At 37.6% G+C, this 19,251-nt stretch overlaps 3 protein-coding genes across 3 annotated transcripts; 2 read left to right on the top strand and 1 right to left on the bottom strand.

Annotated features, from left to right (window-relative positions):
- The first annotated feature begins 2,539 nt into the window (after positions 1-2,539).
- LOC106637390 (cuticle protein 19-like) lies at positions 2,540-3,398 on the top strand. Its single transcript, XM_089598796.1, has 2 exons — positions 2,540-2,777; positions 3,256-3,398. Exons 1-2 carry the CDS (start codon positions 2,540-2,542, stop codon positions 3,396-3,398), a joined length of 381 nt encoding a protein of 126 aa, XP_089454922.1.
- Positions 3,399-8,801: 5,403 nt separating this feature from the next.
- Positions 8,802-12,284, top strand: LOC106637439 (adult-specific cuticular protein ACP-22-like). Its single transcript, XM_014350223.2, has 3 exons — positions 8,802-8,817; positions 10,504-10,747; positions 12,085-12,284. The coding sequence occupies exons 1-3, from the start codon at positions 8,815-8,817 to the stop codon at positions 12,261-12,263; spliced, it is 426 nt and encodes a 141-aa protein (XP_014205709.2). The 5' UTR covers positions 8,802-8,814; the 3' UTR covers positions 12,264-12,284.
- Positions 12,285-13,737: 1,453 nt separating this feature from the next.
- Positions 13,738-17,845, bottom strand: LOC106637389 (chymotrypsin-2-like). The gene is made up of 5 exons (XM_014350158.2): positions 17,773-17,845; positions 17,012-17,355; positions 16,300-16,602; positions 15,739-15,904; positions 13,738-13,838 (listed from the first exon to the last, which is right to left on the bottom strand). Exons 1-5 carry the CDS (start codon positions 17,843-17,845, stop codon positions 13,738-13,740), a joined length of 987 nt encoding a protein of 328 aa, XP_014205644.2.
- Positions 17,846-19,251: the final 1,406 nt, after the last annotated feature.

The following is a 19,251-nucleotide window of genomic DNA, read 5'->3' as shown; positions in this document are numbered from 1 at the left end:
TAACAGTGCGTTGGGCTCCACCCTCACGGGTGCACCTAAGCCTGAGGGTCTTGGGAGTTGATTTCACTGCCACGCTTTGTTGTTGTTGTACTTTTAGCTATCGTCACTATACCTATTTATGAGTTAATACTAAGCTGTGAGTGGTCAAGATCTCATTTAAACAAAACTTTTTATATAATATTATTCATATTTGTCTAAGGTGTAGTCCTATTTTTACATCAGCTTTTTATATACAACTTTAAGCACTTGTTCCTTTCTACGATCGTAGTATTTATACATTCGTTCTTGATCTACTGTGTCTTCTTTCATGTATTGAATTTTATCATATCTTCCGACAACTATCCTGGATTCCTGTATTTAATAATCATCTTTGGTTGAAATAAATGACACTTGCTTTGGTCTCAGCGTAACTGCCTCAGTGATCACTTTTTCAATACATTGACAATGAATTATCATATCATCGAATTGCGTAAGAGACAATTTTAACCAAATATGTAACTTTCCTCCATAAAAACGCCTTGAGCGGTGCCAAAAGCTGTGATATCTTTTACATTCCGAGGAAATACTATTGGCCAAGGTAACGTACACACGATCAGCCCATGAAAAATTAATAAACGCTACAACGGCGTATCGGTGGAAAAACATCGTACGATACCGGGGACTACACGAGGGAGAGCAAAAATAAACAATAGATAAATTCGCTCGAGTGCACGGACACGCCCGACTTTCTCCCCGATACATTTCGAATATTATACAAATAGTGCTCGTAAAAAGTTGTCCCGCACCCGAGACTGCCGTGCAACACCCGATCGTGCCTATGGCAAAGCTGCCGCTGTCGCTATTGTTTTTAGTAATTATCGCAGTGCGATCGCGTAACTTGAATCAGCCACGGACCATTTGCCGCGCTTGGCCTGAAAAATAACATTTCATAAAAACCATCGACTGGCCTCTGTGGTGCGTACGGAAATTACATGCGCAAATAAACTGAAATCCAACTCTGAGAGCTCTTCCATGTAGTTGCTTTTAACTGCGTTCTCGACCCTGTATTTGAAAAAAAAAAAAAAAAAAAATGTTTTTTCGAAAGCATCGTTAAATCATAAAAATGCTTTTGATTTGCGTTTCAACGCGCGCACTTGATATCATATGAAAAGGGTGAAAAGTAAATTTGACGTATAAAACCAAATCCGGGAATCGAGATGTGCAGGTAACATTTTTATTTATTTTTTTTCATACAAACGTTATTCCTATCGCAATAATTGTCCTACACCAAACGAGCCCAATGTATATATTTGCCGAGCAGCGTCGTAAAACGATATACCCGCGATGGGCAAACGTCATTATTAAAAGCCAGCGGTGAAGAAATCAATCCCGCGAATATTATTACGAGGGGTACGCTTTTATTGTCTCCCCCGGACAACGGGAGCACCGCGGAAATATAAGACTCGGCGGCAATCGGAGTTTTCCAGTTGCCCTCCCGCATCCCACGGTGGAAAGACTCGCCATGTACAAGGTAAATTTGCTGATTGGCGGACTTTTTTCTCATTAAAGTGAAAAAAGAGTCCTCGGTCTCTTCCTTGTCGTCCGCGGGTTTCCACTCGTGAAATTCTACCCTCGCAGCCAGGCAGCTATAGCTCGAATCTGCAAATAGAGAAAAATTAACGCGCGGGCCGATAAAACATACTAAAAATTCCTCGGTCTAGCTGTAGCTACGCGTCGGGGACACATACGGCCGGTGTTTCGGGGGCAGGAGGGAGTTATCCTTTACGAGGGCAATAAAAGTGTCTGTACGCGAATTAGTTACGAGGTGCGCTGCGCGTGTAGCTACAAACGCTCGAATGAAATACACGTCGCGTATGGATACTCTCTTTCTCTATGTTTTTTTGTCTTTTTTTTTTTTGTTTCAAGTATCGACCCGTGCACTCGCCGTTTATATTTAATACCCCAGCTCTCGTGCTTGCTCCTTGTTCTCTCCGTATACGCGCCCTTTGCCGTAATAATGAACGAAACAATTAGCGATATCAAAGCCCTACGAGAGCTCCGTTCCGAGTTTCATTTGCTTCTCGCTATTTTTTCCCCTGTCCTTTCAAAGCTATTTTATTTGTAAAAACGCAATAACTGACTAGCTCTACTATATTTTTCTGCTCCCTCCAGGTATTCATCCTTTGCCTGGTTGTCGTTTCTGCATGCGCCGACGAGCACGCGGACCAAGGTTCGATTTATTTCTCATTTTTTCTTTTTCCTTCCCTCCAGACTGGAGTTTGCTTGAACCTCGTTTGCAATGGAATATCCTTGCATCGATGGAGGTCTGATTACCGCTTTGGCCGACAGTCGAGCCAATATTTAATAAGGGATTTTCGTTAAAGTAGCCATCGCGCAAAAGTCATTTTACAAGTCACGTCAGAGGATCTTTTTAATAGAAGTCTGCACATTTTATGCAGAAGTAACGATAAATTTTGGTGTTTCTCCGTATCACTGAGTTCGACGAGTACGTTAAAGAAGTTTTAGCCAGTTTTCTTTCTCGAGTCAGTTTGTTCGTTAAATGTTAAGTGCAAAACATGTTACAGCAGAGGAGCGGAGTCACCATGACACGAAGCACAAGGCCCACTCGTTCCAGCACTTTCATGGTCCGGTTCACGGACATCACGCAAAAATCACCTGGAAGGACAAACATGGTCACAAGTACCACGACTACAGGGCTCATCCCAAGTATAAGTTTTCCTACGGCGTAAAGGACCATCACACTCACGACTTCCACGGACACTCGGAACATCGAGATGGTAAAAGAATTTTTTTACCAACGTGCAATCCTGAAATATGCTGTTGTATAAAATAAAGAGCTCATGCATTCACGTCCTGAAAGAAGGGCTAAGAAAATAGTTTTCTCGTTTGGAAAAGCTGGACGATACTTTGAACCTTGTCAACAGGTTCGATGAAAAGAAATTAAAAGTGCGTTCCTTCGTTCTTTCGTAACTTCTTCAAGGGACCATGGGTCTCACGCAATCCCTATCAACAACTTTGTATATCTTTGATGAGTGTACCCAAAAACACGACTCTGCGGCTTATCGTTACCAAATTTACGTATTTTCTTTCTTAAAACTAAGTTCACGTTGATTTTCTCTTATTTCTAAGTGGTAAACGAAGAAAAATTAAATAACACAGCTCAAAGTACAACAATATCCTACTTATTGACAAGATAATTGGTAATTGTCACCTTGCTAATTTTTTCCCTTTCTCGTTTCTTATTGCGTATCTTAGGTGACAAAGTTCACGGCGAGTACCACATACACGAGCCCGGCGGCAACATAAGGCACGTCAAGTACTACGCAGATCCCCACGGAGGATTTTTCGCCGAGGTCCACAATGACGGTGGAAACGATCACTCTGGGTACGGCCGATGAGAACTGTGCATGTGCTTTACATTTTGAATAAGTATTACTTTCGACTATGGGGATAAATGTTTCATGTAGAAAAGGATAGGTGGACAATAAAGGTGTTTTACAACAGTACCGGCTTTGTTTTGTTTAAAACGTTACAAACTCGCATGAGTACGGTTACTTTGAGAGCCTCCACTTGATGGCTGTGAACTCAGGATCCATTACTATAGTGCAATGAGCGCGTGAAATAATGCAAACAGTTAAATTTAGATGCAGTTGAAAAAAAAAAAAAAAAAAAAACCATTTGTATATAAAAGAACAAGTACTTAACGTGCAATGAAAAATTGTTGATACATCGATGGAGTGCATCTTAGAAACTGTCACGAATTCGATTATTTAACGCGGTCCCATGTGACATGTACTTTGTAGTTAATAAGATTAGGAGTCCAATGCCGAAGGGTGGGCTATGAAACTAATATCGTACATCAAGTTGAGACTTTATTTCACTCTGTATCAGAACTCCAACGTTCCTATTCAAAACGTCGTATGATAAAAATCCTCAAAATAAACTAAAATCATTACGTAAATTAATAAGTATGCATGGGCTCGGTTGCAATAATTTTAAGGATGACTTGGATCAAAGAATAAAGAATACAGAAACAGGGGTATTATTATTTTTGTTCACAAACATGTACGTACAAATCAAATACTCCATCTCGCGATCGCACAAAAGCCGTACAATTGCACGTAAGTTTTTTAAAAATCGTAGAACTTTGCTCTCGAAGAGGAAAAGCACGAAGCGAAGACAAAATTTAATATTCCTTGTGTCGAAGCGAGCCTGATTGAGTATCGATGTGAAAAGAAACTGCTCGATGGTGCTCTTTCCGTTAACAAGGCTCCATTCAGATATTTACAAGAATTTGCCCAAGGAGCGCTTCGTTTCGTGCACTCGATGCTCTTAATATTAAATTTCCCAATGAGCGACTTTATGACTTGTCAGGATTCTCCTCGACTCAAACTGGAGGGAAATGAGGTCCAATTTCATTTAACCATCAAAAAGAGCACTTTATTCGAGATTTTCAATGAAAAAGGGGGCTCTCGGAGGTCCACGTTTGATGCCGACAGTCTTCAAAATTCAATGCACGCAGTCGACGGAGGCTTCAACACGATGGGTGACGGAATTCTAGCAGCTCTCGCACCTGCGAGGTCAACCCGGGTGAACGGAACAAACTCCGGAGCCCCCCCCCCCTAGGGGATTTAATACACAGTTGTAGCTGTTTGAAACGACAATAAAATTAAAATCACTTTGCTCGCACTCGTACTTCCGTCTCTCGCGTTTCGGGATGACGAGATGGCTTGCTAATGAACTCATCTTCCTCCACGTTGCTACTTGCGTTTGCAGCTTCTTGGGAGCTCATCAAGGCTGGGAGGGAAAAATACTCTCCCCACACTTTTGGTTCAATGAGCTTTTGCTTCTGCGCGAGTGCTCGTGGTAATTCGTTTGTCGGCGATAGGTTGGCTGAATTTACTCGGGTTTTCGTCCCTTTCGCTAATTGTTTCCGCCGACAGTGGTCGTTATACTATCCTCTGAAAATAAATACTCGGCCGTTGCAGTGGAGTGTTTTTTTTTTTTTCCACGTGCACCGCTGGAAGCAGAGGGAAAAAAGAATCCGAGCTGTGATCAGTGGCACGGAAAACTCGCGGAATTAGAGGAACCGATCGATTTTTGTCCTTCGGCGAAATGTATATTGCCCCTTTCGCATGGAAAGATTTCATTTTTTGTTTCGCTTGTTTCGGTCGATGCGAAGTTGATTGTTTTCTCCCGAATTGTATCATCATGTGCGAGTATTTTCGGAATTCATGACTCGAGGAAGAGCCAGTGATTCGGTATCGGCGTGACATCCTACACATATTCCATAAAGTCCAAGGGTGATAGAGGGAAAACGATGGAAGAATAATCTTGACCTCATTCTCTTGCACTCGAACACAACGGCTGTCAGTTATGACTTTTTTTCTCCTGTAATTTATATTTACTTTTCCATTGCTCGTGGGATAAAATAGTATAGGAAAAAAGGACTTACACTGCAAATAAAAGCTCATTGATTACGATAAGTTATTCTTCTATTCTAAATATTCCAAAGTAGGTCATGAAAGATTACTTTGAAATATTTTATAGACGTGGCTTTTTGTTCGTCTTATGGTAAAAACCATAAGTTTGAACTCATTACTTTTCTAAAGCTCAAAGCTCAACGAATCCAAATGTGGACAAAGTGTGAGATCCTAATCTTCCTCGACACGAAACAAAAACTACATCTATATGAATCCACTTTTGTTCAATTCCATATTTTTTGAGGTAAATTAATCAACCATCAGAATATCAAAAATCATCACGTGTGCACCTCGACTACAGTTGAACTGGCTCGAGAGTCGATCGGTGAGACCAAGCTGACGCCAGCAGCCCCGAGACACATACCAAATCTTCGGATGATTAATACAAGGCGATGAGTAACGAGCGTCGAAATGCTAAATTGAACTTGGAGATGAAATATCACCGTCGAGTCAGATCAAAAGGAAAACTGTTACCCGCAGTTGGTCCAATATTCACGGGTTTCAATGTATACCCGTACTCCATCGTAAACACACTCGAGCCTGCGGAGTACACGTGTATACACACACTTTTTGAGGTCGAGCGCTCGGGATATGGCATCTAATTTGATTCGCTAATTCCACGAGACGAGAGTCAGAGCAAAAATACGTATACATATGTACGAGGCAATGAGTATATATACACCCACATACCAGAAAGGAAGAAGAAGGGAGTTTTGGGCCGTAGGCATCGCAGGCGGGAAACCGTGTGCTCCTTTGAAGGTACTTACGCGCTCCAAGTATTTACCGACTCTTGCCACCCTTGCCGTGCTGGGGGATGTGATATTAGTTCCGCCTTAATTAGCCACCCCTTGTTCGCCTCTCCATCGTTTCTCTTGGCTTGGAGGGGAAGACTGCCAACACACGACGATTCCGAAGATGCGAGAGTCACGCGTATACGGTTGCCCGAACGCCCATGTGACTGTGTGATGCGCGTCGTAATTAGTTGGAAACGAAACATTTGAGCCGGGCAAAGTATGATGGATCCCTCTCTGAGTTTCTGCAAACTTTTCCGCCGTTGTTTGAAGAGTTTGTTGTATTTCGCGCTGAGAAGAGCTGCATTAGAATGAAGACACGAAGTTCTCCGAAAAAGTTGAATCTTTCGTAGACATTTTATGAATTTCACGGACTTTGCAAATGAACAAACACCAACCATATTTAAATGTAACCACTATAGTAAATGTTAGTATTACCCAACAATAAAACAACGTATTTATACAGTGATTAGGTACCTTATGCATAAGTACATTATAAGAGAGAAAAATTGTTATCTTTCATTAGACTTGAAAAGGATTTCGTCGAGAGCATTTCAGAGAGAGATTCAGTGAAAGAGTGGTGATTTATGTTGGCCATAGCTTACGTATGCGGAAAGTATTTATGAAACAAGGAAGATCAGTTATCCGTAATGTTTAAAATATAAGGTGCATAAAATAAAACATGGGATTAAAATTATTAGAAATTAAACGCATTTATACATACACTGTTGGTGAAAATTCTGTGGTCAGTAGTCTAGGATAGTATTGTTTTTTAGTAATACATTGACGAGGGCATAATTTCACCATAAATTTCTTAGTAACAAAACGCTACTCGACCGTAATGACCACTACCTGATACCGTGTACAGGACGCAATTCGACCGCAACAAATGCATTTATGGACACATAGTTACCTGCGGGTAATATTTGAAGGATCTAACTAGATAGTTGTGATGATGCAAGCATTTATATGGCAAAACTTTGACAGTTTTAATATTAATTCATTTCTACAAAAAGAAAACTGTTGTTATAAAGTATAATTAATCTTTAGTTCTATTTAACGTGGTAACAAAACTACCCTGACGAAATATTACAAGTATGTCAGAATATTGGCTCAAACGCTTGTGAAATCGAAAAATATGGTAATGATCTACAATATAACGCTAGGTCGTTCTTTTTCTGCTGTTTCTCGAGAAAAAAAGAAGCAATCGTAGCTTACTACAAAATTACTGCATGAATTTTTATTTAGATGTTAAATGTTTGACTTGTGTCATTATCATTTCACACGTACCATTCAGCCATGATACAACGTATGGACGTACGTATTAGTGCACATATTTGTAAAGAAACTTCAACTAGACGTATTAAAGATCGTGTATTCCAAATGAGGGAAAATTCCATTCTTACTATTTTGGCTTAAAAGCCATAGAAGAAAAAAAAATCATTTTCTACTAAAAATGGTCAAAATTAAAAATATCCTTATTAGTTGCAAAACAACGTTACGTTCAATCAAATAATTAGAAAGCTCGTTGTACCTTTAAATCAAGCTATGTTTTTTCATTAAAAACTATTCTTTGTGTCAAGTAAGCCTAAATTTTCTGAATTAGTAGAAAAACGTCCATACCCTCCAAATGGATAACTTGCCATTTCTCGTATGTCTGTTTGGGATTCACAAACTACGTTCTGGTCGCATCGAGTATGTAACTATGCTCCGAGGACTGACCAATCTCATCCGTACAGAGCACAAAGGGATATCGAATCGCTTGGAAATCGCTCAATGAAACGTAGGTACACATTTTTCAATTAAAAAGCCAACTGGCAGAGAAAGAGCCATAATAATCAACGTAGAAATCGTCAACACCGAACCGTGAGCTCAACCAACAACAAACACCGTGTCCAGCTGAAATCGCTCCTGGGCGTTAATTAAACTTCCACCCGAATGGCACGAGGGATCAACTAATGAGGCCTCGCGCGTGAATTCGTACTACCCCCACGGTGATGACACCACGGGATTCGAGATATTCGGGTAGTTTGTAAAATCGCGTTCTCTGGAATCCTACCAATCAATCTAAGCCTCCGGACAAACATTATGAGGCAGCCTTTGGTAGCCACTGCTACATTTTGCAAACGTTACTCCTTCGTTGTTTACGAGTTTGCGTACCCATGCACGCAAATGTACGCACGTCCATTGTCGCATATATCGCGAGCTATCGCTGTGCACTTGGGACAATAGGATTTGCGGCATTTGTGCTGATTAAAGCGCTTGGTTGTATATTCACCGAAAGTGAGAGGGAGAGGCGCTTTTGTCATAATCGCGGCTACTATCGGCAACGTGTCGTGCGAGCGGGTGGCGTGGAAAATGAGCGATTGGTCATACTCCGACAATTTTTTTTGCGAACTGTTTCGCTACCCGTACTATTTTTTGGTACAAATTGTCTCAACGAGTGAGTATATAAGCCGCCGATTTGAGCGAGATTGTCGTACTCAGTTTGTGGATTTTCATCTGTATAGTGACATATACGCGGACATTTGGAGGAAATCATGGTAAACAAAGTTTGTTTTTTCATCTATTACGATATTTTGGCTGTAAATACGTAGGAATAGTGTCAATGCCAGAGTATCTACTAAAAATTACGCCTTTCGATAAAACTTGGAAGCTTACTCTTATCTTATTTTCGAAATCAAAGAGCGTTTCAAAAAACAAAGAATCACAAGATCATACAATAATTATTTACGTCGTGCATACAAAAAAAGTTAGCCCTCTTTATTTTTATGTAAATCTCTGTACCACGTATAGAATTTTAATTTCATCATCAACAATGTAAATAAGGAAAAAAGATCTTTATACTGACAAAATAGTTAATCGCTATCAAGTGTGAATGGTATTTCTGAAAATAACGTGTACATTCTTATCTATTCAACTATGTAATACGATTATTGATTATTTAAATTATGTACTAGAAGCAATTTCAATGTACAGTATCCTGTATGCATGTAAATTTTGCATTAAATGTTGTGGATGGACTTTGGGCACAATTTAATTTGTTTTCTTGTACTTCGTTTGACGAAGAAATTTAAATGGTAACTTTATACCACTAGCTTTAAAGATGGAATACATTCCGTTAAATGCGTCTAACTGAATTTGTTGATAATAATAATAATAATAATATCAGATGATATCAATTTTTAAAGTGATTTTCATTAAAAGCTCAATTATCGTAACCGAGACTTGCAAGTTGGCATTAGAAACAAACTATTCTCATTATCCTACTGTAGTATGTCTTGGAATATGGGTATCTTAATTGAAACAATTGAACTGAAAAAAAAAAAAATATTACGTAGTATTTTAGAAAAAAAGTGGAAAATTTTACCATTAGGCTATTTGTCAGAACGAAGTGCAACGAACAGGGAAAGAACAATACGTCCGTCAAGAGATTTATGAATCAATCAAACCGTACTAAATATAGGGTACTTTTAAACTGCGGATGGATGAACTTCGTGAAAAAGCCTCGAAAAAAGCATCCATAACTTTCCATACACCGTTTTGAAAAGCTTGACAATTTTTCTTCTAACTGAAAAATGGATTTGTGCGAATTCGTGGAAAAGTTTTATTATTGCTATTTCAAGTTTTTTAATGCCTCTGAGAAAAATTGACCTTATGCCAACGCAAAAAAAATTTATCTATTTATTTCTATGTTTGATAAAATGAAAGACGGTAACAAGTGGATATAAAAAGATGGTTTTCCCTCAGTTTAACAATAGCTTTTGGGGATTAAAATCACTTGAACAACGGAAGTAAATCTTTGCCAATGCATAATATGCATAAGATTTGTTATAACATTGCTTTCTTACAAAATGACATCATATGCATTTCTCAGGTCTATTGAATTCTTCTTCAAAAAATACTTAATTCATGAAAGATAAACCTATTTTATTGATAATATGTATTCATAGTTTGTTCATATAGCTGTTTGAGTTGAAACCCAGTTACATTATGTACTTGTTAAAAATTTAATTGATCATAATATTTTGACTTTGGTATACGTATGAATGACTTTGTACTTTTTCAGTACAATGTTAACTTGAAATTTCATTAATTTTTGGATTAAGCAAACAACTAGTACCTTCATGTTGAGCACATACATTTTATTACTGAAGTGGATTTCTGTTTTACAAATTGTTTAAGTTTAATCAAAAGTAACGAATCCAAACGTTGTTTTGCCATTGCAGTTTATTGGAGCGACGATATTGGCAGTGATGGCAGGGCTGATCGACATGTCGTTGGCAGGTCACGCGCATAGCTTTGCCCACTTTCACGGCCCGGTCGAAGGTCCCGGCCACGAGGTGACCATCCACGATAAGCACGGCCATCATCATACCGTCGACTACGTTGCTCATCCCAAGTACGAGTTCGCCTATGGCGTCGAAGATCACCACACTGGCGATTTTCACGGGCAAAAAGAACACCGCGATGGTAAATTTGTACCTCCAAGATGTTCATTGTTGGCTAATTTAACGTGGCCTCTTACATGAAGCCATTCGATCTCGATAACATTTGATACATGGTATCTTCCAAATTATATCACTGAAAATAGAAATCATGAGCTATTAAATGATGCCAAGAAAATTTAGGTTTGCCAGGCAATTTTGTGTAATATTTTATCAATTTTTTTTTCATCAGTTAGGTGTTTATGAAAAGATACAGGTTACTTAAATTGTGGCAACCATATCACTCGATGTTTTTAAATGTGATGGTCTGATATCACGTGAATAAGTAGTACAGGTGTGATGAGCCACTTTTTCGCTTAAATCTACCCTAGAAGCAAAAAAATGGCACAGGTTATTGGGGGGTCGGAGGGTTTTTTAAAGTAATTTTTATATTCCCGTCTCAATTTCAAAAAAAAAAAATAAAAATAAAAAAAAAAAAAAAAATAAAAAAAATGAAATGAAACGACACAGTGATCGATACAACCATCACTCAAGCATTCGAAATGAAAATTGCACAGTGCTGCTACTGTGCAGTCAAAAATATAATTGGATAAACAAGGGCAGTTTGAAAATTTTAATTAGAAATCAAGCCAATCAACGGTGCAAAGTGATACTCAATTTATCCCTCAGTTGAAGCGCACGACGCTTTTCAACAGCCCAAAAATAACGAGTCCACGCCCCTGACGAAATAAACGACAATAATGAAGCGCCCATACCCCGAGTGCCGGCGCGGACTTGAATAGCCAACTAGCCATGCGAACGGTGCCCCTCCCCCGGTCGATTGCCTCATGAATATGCAATTATAATAATGGTGACGCTTGATTAGATATCGAGTCGAATCACAATTTCCTACCCACACCCGCGCGCAAAGACCATCATCGAAGGCGCTTCGCTGCAACGCGGGCTATTATCGGATTCGGTTGGCTTGATCGTACTTTATATAATTTTGTTTTTTTTTCATTATTTATTTTTTTTTTTTTGAATTCACTTTGGCGTCAGTATTCACGTAGATTATTGAAGATACCTTTCTCATCGAATGCATATTAATCCTCGCAAATTAGAGTGACAAAATAATTATAATATTAATGGGATTTCGCTAGCAGCTCCCGGTCATATCTCTCGCTTCGTAGAGTAACCTTGTTATGACGAGGAGTGGCCGCAAACTGCTACGGCTATGATACCTCCCTGTCTATACTTTGGGATTTTTCGTCATTATCTTTAAAACGTGATTGTCTCTCCAATCTAGGTCTTTTTTTTTCGTATCCATTTCATGTGAGTACTGAAAATAGTTGCTAACGCCATTCCGTCGTCCTTTTTGTCCAGGCAAGCATGTGACCGGCGAGTACACGATCAAGGAGCCCGGCGGCAACTTGAGAACAGTCAAGTATCATGCAGATCCCCACGGAGGCTTCTTCGCTCATGTGCACAACAGCAATGGTAACGACCACTCGGGTGGCACTTACGGGGGACACGGATACGAGCATCATGGACACCACTACTGAAGAACTTCAACTCTGATAGATCTTGCCCATTTTTTTTACTTGGAGGAAAATCTTTCTGGAGTTTTTTCATGTTTGTTTAACTACCTGTGGTTATGAGAAATATAAAGATTACATATTTTCGTGATTTCGTATGATTTCTTCATTTCTTGCACCTTTAGCCGTTTATTTGTTTAGTTAGTGGATTGAATAGTTGGTACGTAACATAAAAAAAGCTGCTTTAAAAAATTTTGTATAAAATTATAAAAAAGCTCAAATACATCAAAAAGGTTTGCTTCTTTGGATGAAAAAACAATTCAAGTACCTAATATACGTACAGAGCTATTTTTCAGCAATGAAAATACCTGTTATTTTAATTTTGTTTGCAAAATAATAAAACTACTAAAAAACAGTTTAGTTTCACATCTTAGGATGAGATAATACCATGTTGGTCCATAATTTTCATGCCAGGTATCGTAAAAAATCCAGAAGTTGTAATTAGCCACTAAAAGTAGAGGAAATTTCCCAATGTTTTTAGAACTTTCTCACGACTCTATCATAATTTTTTTTTTAAACTTTGTGAAGTTTTGAAAAACACAGTCGTTCATTTAAAAAAAAATGTCCTGTGCTACTTCTACTCAAAATTAATTTTTAACGATGCTAAACTGGCTCATGAAAAAACATGGAAGATCCATGTAAGGAGCTACGTGGAAGTAAAAATAAACTTAAACCTACAGAGGGTACAGCAAAGTTTATTTTTAGCTTCACTTCCCATCGATTCCAAGGGCCGTCCACCGTCACTAGTGAAACAAAAAAGTACGTCGTAGGAAATAAAAAAAAAAGGGGAGATTGTATCTCTGACTGTACAAAAGAAAGGAGACAACACACCAAGCGAGGTGACACAAGAAAGACGTCAACGCCAGACAGACAGTCGGTCGGTTGGGGGAGTGGGCGTGCAAAAAGCCGCCTTGATCGAAAATGTAAGGAAGGGCGAGCAAAGACGTATATGGAATGGCAGCACGTTTCCCTCGGTTTAAGCCAAAGGGTTGCACGGAAGGACGGGCGGTTGGACACACATCGAGTCACGTATTTACGACATTGAGAGAGACACCCAAATTGAATTTCTGGGGAGCACACGCCCTTTGACCCTGAATCACTGGTTCTTATATTGCCTCGGTAGGTACCGGCCATTTGTTTAGGGATCCATTGACGCTGGACACCTTTACGTAGTCCACGTATATTTCAAATCATACATCACAAAGTGACGCTCCGATTGGAATATACTGAGCCGACTCCGGTCGGGAACGGCTGCTGGAGAGGGAGAGAGCTAAATTCTATGTGTGCACCTGGAGCTTGACTGATTACCATGTATTCACAAAAAAAAATCAACTTTGAGATGGCAGATGCGCGTGAGTTACGTACAGTGGTAAATCAGCCAGCGAATCGAGTTTTAATAATCGAGTTTTAAAACTGCGAAGCGAGAAAGCTTGTTTACGCGTTAATTGAGTTGTTCGACGAAACTTCCGGGGAATTGCAATGGCTTATAGTTGGTCCAGTTTAAATTTGTATTGAGATCTGGTAATGCAAACATGCTTAGCGCTATTGAAAAAAAATTCAAAAAATCGTGAGTATATTTTTTGACAGAAATTTTTTTCATGTGATAAGTTACAGTCTGTCAAATTAAATAACCTACCCAATTTATAACTAAATGATCGTAGAACTATTAAAAATAGTTATGTCTTAACCTCACACAGAGAGAGAATAGTTATGCTTATAATGACACTTGATATTTCATCTTTTGGCACCACAGCATCTAACCATCCTAAAGCCTAGATTATATAATAACCGTGTTATTTACGCTTTGATGCTCCATAGCGAGGGGAAGCCAGAATACATCGTTGTTAAGGGAACGTACATCAAGCTTTTGGCCCTTTGTACCTCGCGTTATGGTTTGGATCGTCGCATCAGGAGTTAACGTTAAAATTAAGTTGTTTTAATATTTATTGTTTGTTGATGAGCTGCTTTTCCAATGTGATATCGTAATGGGGGCTACGTGGGACCGGATAGGGCTGCCTGGAAAAGTCAGAGACCATGGGGTGGAAAAACAAAAGGTTTTGTCGTTACCTCAGGGGGTCAGGTTGGGCCCCATGACCTTTTTAACTCAGATACATCTACCCAAGTTTTTTTAATTTATGTTTGCCTGCTGAACATGATTTTAGACAATGGGTCGCAGAGTGGCCAGTTTTTTATACTGACGAATTTTATAAACAAATAAAAATTGTTGTTTTAGATGAGGCCGAAAATTAAAAATATGGCTACACCCACACCCGTCAGCTGAAGCGTAATTAAGTAGTTCAAAACGATTCATAAACACACTTTCAACCGGATGTAAAGAAACACATTAGTATGCACTTTACAGACAAAATATTGAAAACCTCATTCTATGCGATATAATGCCCATCGCGTTGTGTAGAAAATTCAATTTTCTGCCCGTTTTAATACTATATATTACCTACCGATGATGTTAGTACATAACGTACAGTACAGCAAATTGGTATAAGATGGGAGTAAAGAAGAGCTAGGGTAGGGCACAGCAGTCCTGATCTAGAAAAAAAGCAAAATTTTAAGTGCTTGAGAAGAAAGAAGCTGCCTACTGATGAAGTTCAAAGCTATTCTGTTTGATCAGTCGAAAGGAGTGATCGCAAAGAAGAAATGGGCGGGTTGGGAGTAATACCCTGCGTAACTGACGTCGCTGTAAACAGACTGCCACTTTTTCATCTTCTTATTTTTTCTCTCTGCGATTTTTTTGTGTTCACTGCCAATAAGTCGTCTTCTTCGATTTAAATTAGATTGAAGGCTGGCAGCTTGAAAAAACAAACGATCGTTTGCCAACTACGAGCTTCTTTTGGCGTGACAACCTGCATAAAAGTTAAGTAATTATGTCAACGGGTGTTATTACTTGGAAAGCGTTTCTGGCACTCGTGTCTTGACGTACTTTTTTTTGTTTGTCCTGATCTATACATTTGAATAATATTGAGACTATGGTGGGGCAAAGGTGAACTTCGTAAAAGTGTACAAACTTTCAATCAAAGTAGTTCGACTAGCTAAATACATAGTTATGTCAGAAAACGAAAAATAAAAACAGATAATGAACATTATTGTTTTTCAATAACTTTATTTTGGTTTAAACTATTTATGCTTACAATTGTGCTCTGGTTTTGTCTTCTTCTAATTTTTTAATTTTTAATTAGCTTTAAATATTTTTCGGTTTATATACAAAAAGTAAGTTAATCAGTCTCAAGTCATTATTAGTAATGGTGCGAATTCATACCTTTTATAATAAAAGATGGAGTGACAGCGTAATAAATAAAGTAATACTATTAATAGCGTATTCTCTCATTTGTACCACTAAACTCATGTTCATCAAAAAAATATCGATTCTAAAATACCTATGATTTTTACATGATTGAACAAAGAGATTCATTCGATAAAGATTCACAGTGCATAGTTTTGTCAGGCTTATCAAGCTTAGCTTTGTTAATAAACGTCCTGAAGCTAGAAATCTTTATAAACATCGTTTGTGCTACGTTGCAGAACGGGGGTCCTAGTGAAATTATTCCAATGAGAGTATTTTCGTTGTATACCAAAGGTCCACCACTGTCGCCCTGAAAATTGTTTATTTTAATGAGTGTTGGGTTCGTAAAAATACATTTAAATTTTAAAATAGTGTGTAACTGCTAGGTGAACATGCTTATTGTATAATTTTAACCAAAATTTATTTTTTATAACGCCACTTAATCTTTTAAGTATTTTTTTTAAGAGTTAAAATATGTTTGCATCAAATGTAGAATGTGATTAATAAGTATCGATGAATAACAATTTAAGGTTTCTTCTACTTTTGTAAAGACTATGATGCACGCAATCATCATACTAAAGTATTTTAAATAAAAATATTGCTATTATAGTTTTTTTATATCTTGTACCCAGTAGTTATTTGTAAATTGACTGGAGTTTATAACATAAGATTGAAGATTTGAAAAAAAAGTGAGATGAAATTTACCTTGCAAGTACTTCCTTTAATGATATGTGACTCTTGTTCCATTTCCGCACACATGAACTGCTCAGAATTTTTAATGGTCAACTTTAGAAAAAACTTTAAACAGTGTGATCCTTTGGAAACCATGGCTCTGATGTACCGTAACTTTCCATCAAATAATGGCATGGGCTCCGACTTATGAAAATCCATACCTTTCACTCCAAAACCGAATGCAACGACACGTTTTCCGTCGTAGTTAACATCATTTGCAGGCAACTCAATTTTACTTATGTACGGATTATTTTTAATGTCCAGTGATTTTTTTAGCTGAAATATTGTATTTATGAGTACGTAATATAAAATCACGTATGCATTTAAAAACTCTCATGGTCTTATTAGTCAACTTCCTAATTATGCATTTTTTAAGGTCGTGGACATATTTATTTATTTTTATAAGAGTTAAAATGTAATATTGAGATAAGAAATAGATTTTTTAACATTCAAAGATCACGTACGAAAATAGTGTATAATTCTGAAAACCAGTAAACTGGACGTCATCTTAAGATCTTTTTTTAATTCAGCTATCAAAATGTTATCCACACAAAAAATTGTAACACAGAAGATGAAATTGTTGTTCTGATTAATTATACATACTACCAATATAGTTTTTGATCAATATTACAACGATTTCGATCAATATGTGCACGTTTGATTTTTCTAATTAAAAAGTCATTACCTTTAGTACAGCAATGTCTTTAAACTCCGTATCCTTTGATTGGTACAAGTATTTTATTTCGTGAATAAAGTCCTTGAGTATGTAAATTTTAGCCACATCAATATCAACTCTATTTTCAGACGTATCTGTAACATCCGTCGTCCCAGCTATAACAGTCACTTGCCGAGATCTAAGTTTACCAGAACTGTCATATAAACAATGTGATGCGGTGATGACAGTTTTCTTTCCAATAATCACTCCACTGCAGATCCCATGTGGACTAACTTTGACGAAAGCGTTGAACGTGTATTTCTGAGGAGGCACTATCCTGCCTCCGACAATTTGTTCGGCTTTCAAAGCTTGTACTAAAAAATTATAATCTATTAAAAACATTGAATTCACACAAACTATTTTAAAGTCATGGATATTTTTATTTTGGTAGTTATTGAAAAATCTCAATAATAAATTAACTTTAATATATTCTGTGTCAATGTAGAGAAAATGTTGATTTTTAGTCTAGAAATTTAGGCAATTAGTCTAAAATGAAGAAATACTAATCTATTACAAATTTTTAATCAGACATTTATTTACTGTTCCACTCATGCAAAAACAGAGGGGACATATATCACAAAAATGGCCCCTGTCAGATTAAAGTGGAGAATGTTTCCCTGTAATTAACATGGGAAGACTCCAGAACAGCCAAAGTAATCAAATGTATTTAATTTCTCCAAGTTAGTAGATGCAATAGTGTTCAAAGAATGAAGAGAAAATCATCAACGTACCAATGCTGTTGTTAAATACGTTGGCAATTGATAGACAGCTGTAGAGTAATAAGATTTTTTTGATGAAGTCCATGTTGTATTTTACGATGATTCAAACAAAATAATGATTTTTTGAAACTTTTTTCAAAGATGAAATTTAATGTTATTTTACCAGTGGCGAAAATTTTTTATACTCGACCAAAGAGGAAACATCAGTTTTTATGCTCAATTTAACAATTAAGTATGTTCGCAATACTCAAAGTATGCACATTTTACTTACGGATTTAAGCTTTTATCAGTGTCATTATTCATGAGATTATGTGTGATTTATCAAAGAAGTTATTTACAGGATGTAGCTGTAAAGTCAGACTAGCCAATTAACCTCGAAAACAACGATGGAATGTTTAACTACTGGAATAAGTTAATAATACAAAAATAGTTACCAAAAATGCCAAATTTTCAGATGTTTCGGCGTATACAATAAGGTGGTTGCGACTATCAAGTTGGTATTTATTAAAACTGCTTGAATTTCAAACAATTATTTGTAAATATAGTTCATTGGATCGAAAAAAGTAGAAGAAACCCTACTTATTCAAAATTTCAGCATGCCTGCGTTTGTATCAATATCTCTCGATTAAGTCCATGTACATAGAAATTTCGATACAGAGGTATGTTTAGAATTGCATAAACTTTATTTCATTAATTTGTTTGATGTCCAGTACATAAATAATTAGGCAACAACTTTCGGTAAAGAAATGCTCAGTTGCCATAGGAGTGCGTGTTTAGAGTCATTTTTCATTGATCATTTTCTTGTATTCATACTTGTCAAGCCATTCTAGAATTCGAAATAATAATTCTTTAAAGAATTCCTCACCGTATTATTGTACATATACAGTTCGTGTGGTCAGGAAATTGCTTTGTTTCGTTTCCACCTTAACCAATACCTTCCAAACCAACTCACAGGCAGTGGGGCAAACGGCACACTTGGTTCAGTCACTATCACGTACCGAAAATAATTTTTCTTGGACAAACTTGGTCAATGACATTTTGGGTGGGTTGGACGATAAACGAGAGAAAAAGACAGCAGGGAGTAAATAAAATGTACAGCGTCAGGCTCATTATCGATTGACGTCTGGCAAGTAGTGAGCGGTTATCTGTGTGCCAGTACGTATAAATGTCGTCACTGCGTTTGCTCGACCTCGTTAGAGCCTGAAAATCGGGTAACACCAGCCTAGGTCGGAAAATGGAGCAAAGTGCTTGGTCACCCAATGTAATTATACATCACTGCCGCCGAAACAGCCCTCAAAATTCGTAATAACGGGTGTGTGTTTGAAGGTATACATGTATCATATCATAACTGGGTTTTAGAGACATGTTTCATTTTAGGGTGTGACGATCAATTTAGTTCCTGATGCGGATTACACTAGAGGCGTATAATTCACACGTTTCAAATTAACTGCGATGAATAATAATTGTTTTGACTCGCAATATCGTGTAACA

This window comes from Copidosoma floridanum, unplaced genomic scaffold (genome assembly GCF_036245765.1).
Source record: "Copidosoma floridanum isolate Cflo_tuat_1 unplaced genomic scaffold, Cflo_Japanese_pri ptg000006l, whole genome shotgun sequence".
Lineage (NCBI taxonomy): Eukaryota > Metazoa > Arthropoda > Insecta > Hymenoptera > Encyrtidae > Copidosoma > Copidosoma floridanum.
Note: the sequence above shows the minus strand (reverse complement) of the source record. Positions and strands in the feature narration are given on the sequence as shown.

Bases quoted from the DNA above. Each gene is read 5' to 3' on its own strand.
- LOC106637439 (XM_014350223.2), top strand. The intron at 10,748-12,084 runs GTAAATTTGTAC...CTTTTTGTCCAG, and splicing joins GCAAAAAGAACACCGCGATG to GCAAGCATGTGACCGGCGAG.
- LOC106637390 (XM_089598796.1), top strand. From the start codon at position 2,540: ATGTTAAGTGCAAAACATGTTACAGCAGAGGAGCGGAGTCACCATGAC. The intron at 2,778-3,255 runs GTAAAAGAATTT...TGCGTATCTTAG, and splicing joins ACACTCGGAACATCGAGATG to GTGACAAAGTTCACGGCGAG.
- LOC106637389 (XM_014350158.2), bottom strand. From the start codon at position 17,845: ATGGACTTCATCAAAAAAATCTTATTACTCTACAGCTGTCTATCAATT. The intron at 15,905-16,299 runs GTAAATTTCATC...AACAATTTTCAG, and splicing joins TTAAAGGAAGTACTTGCAAG to GGCGACAGTGGTGGACCTTT. The intron at 13,839-15,738 runs GTGAATCTTTAT...TTTTTTCAATAG, and splicing joins GCCTGACAAAACTATGCACT to CGCTAAGCATGTTTGCATTA.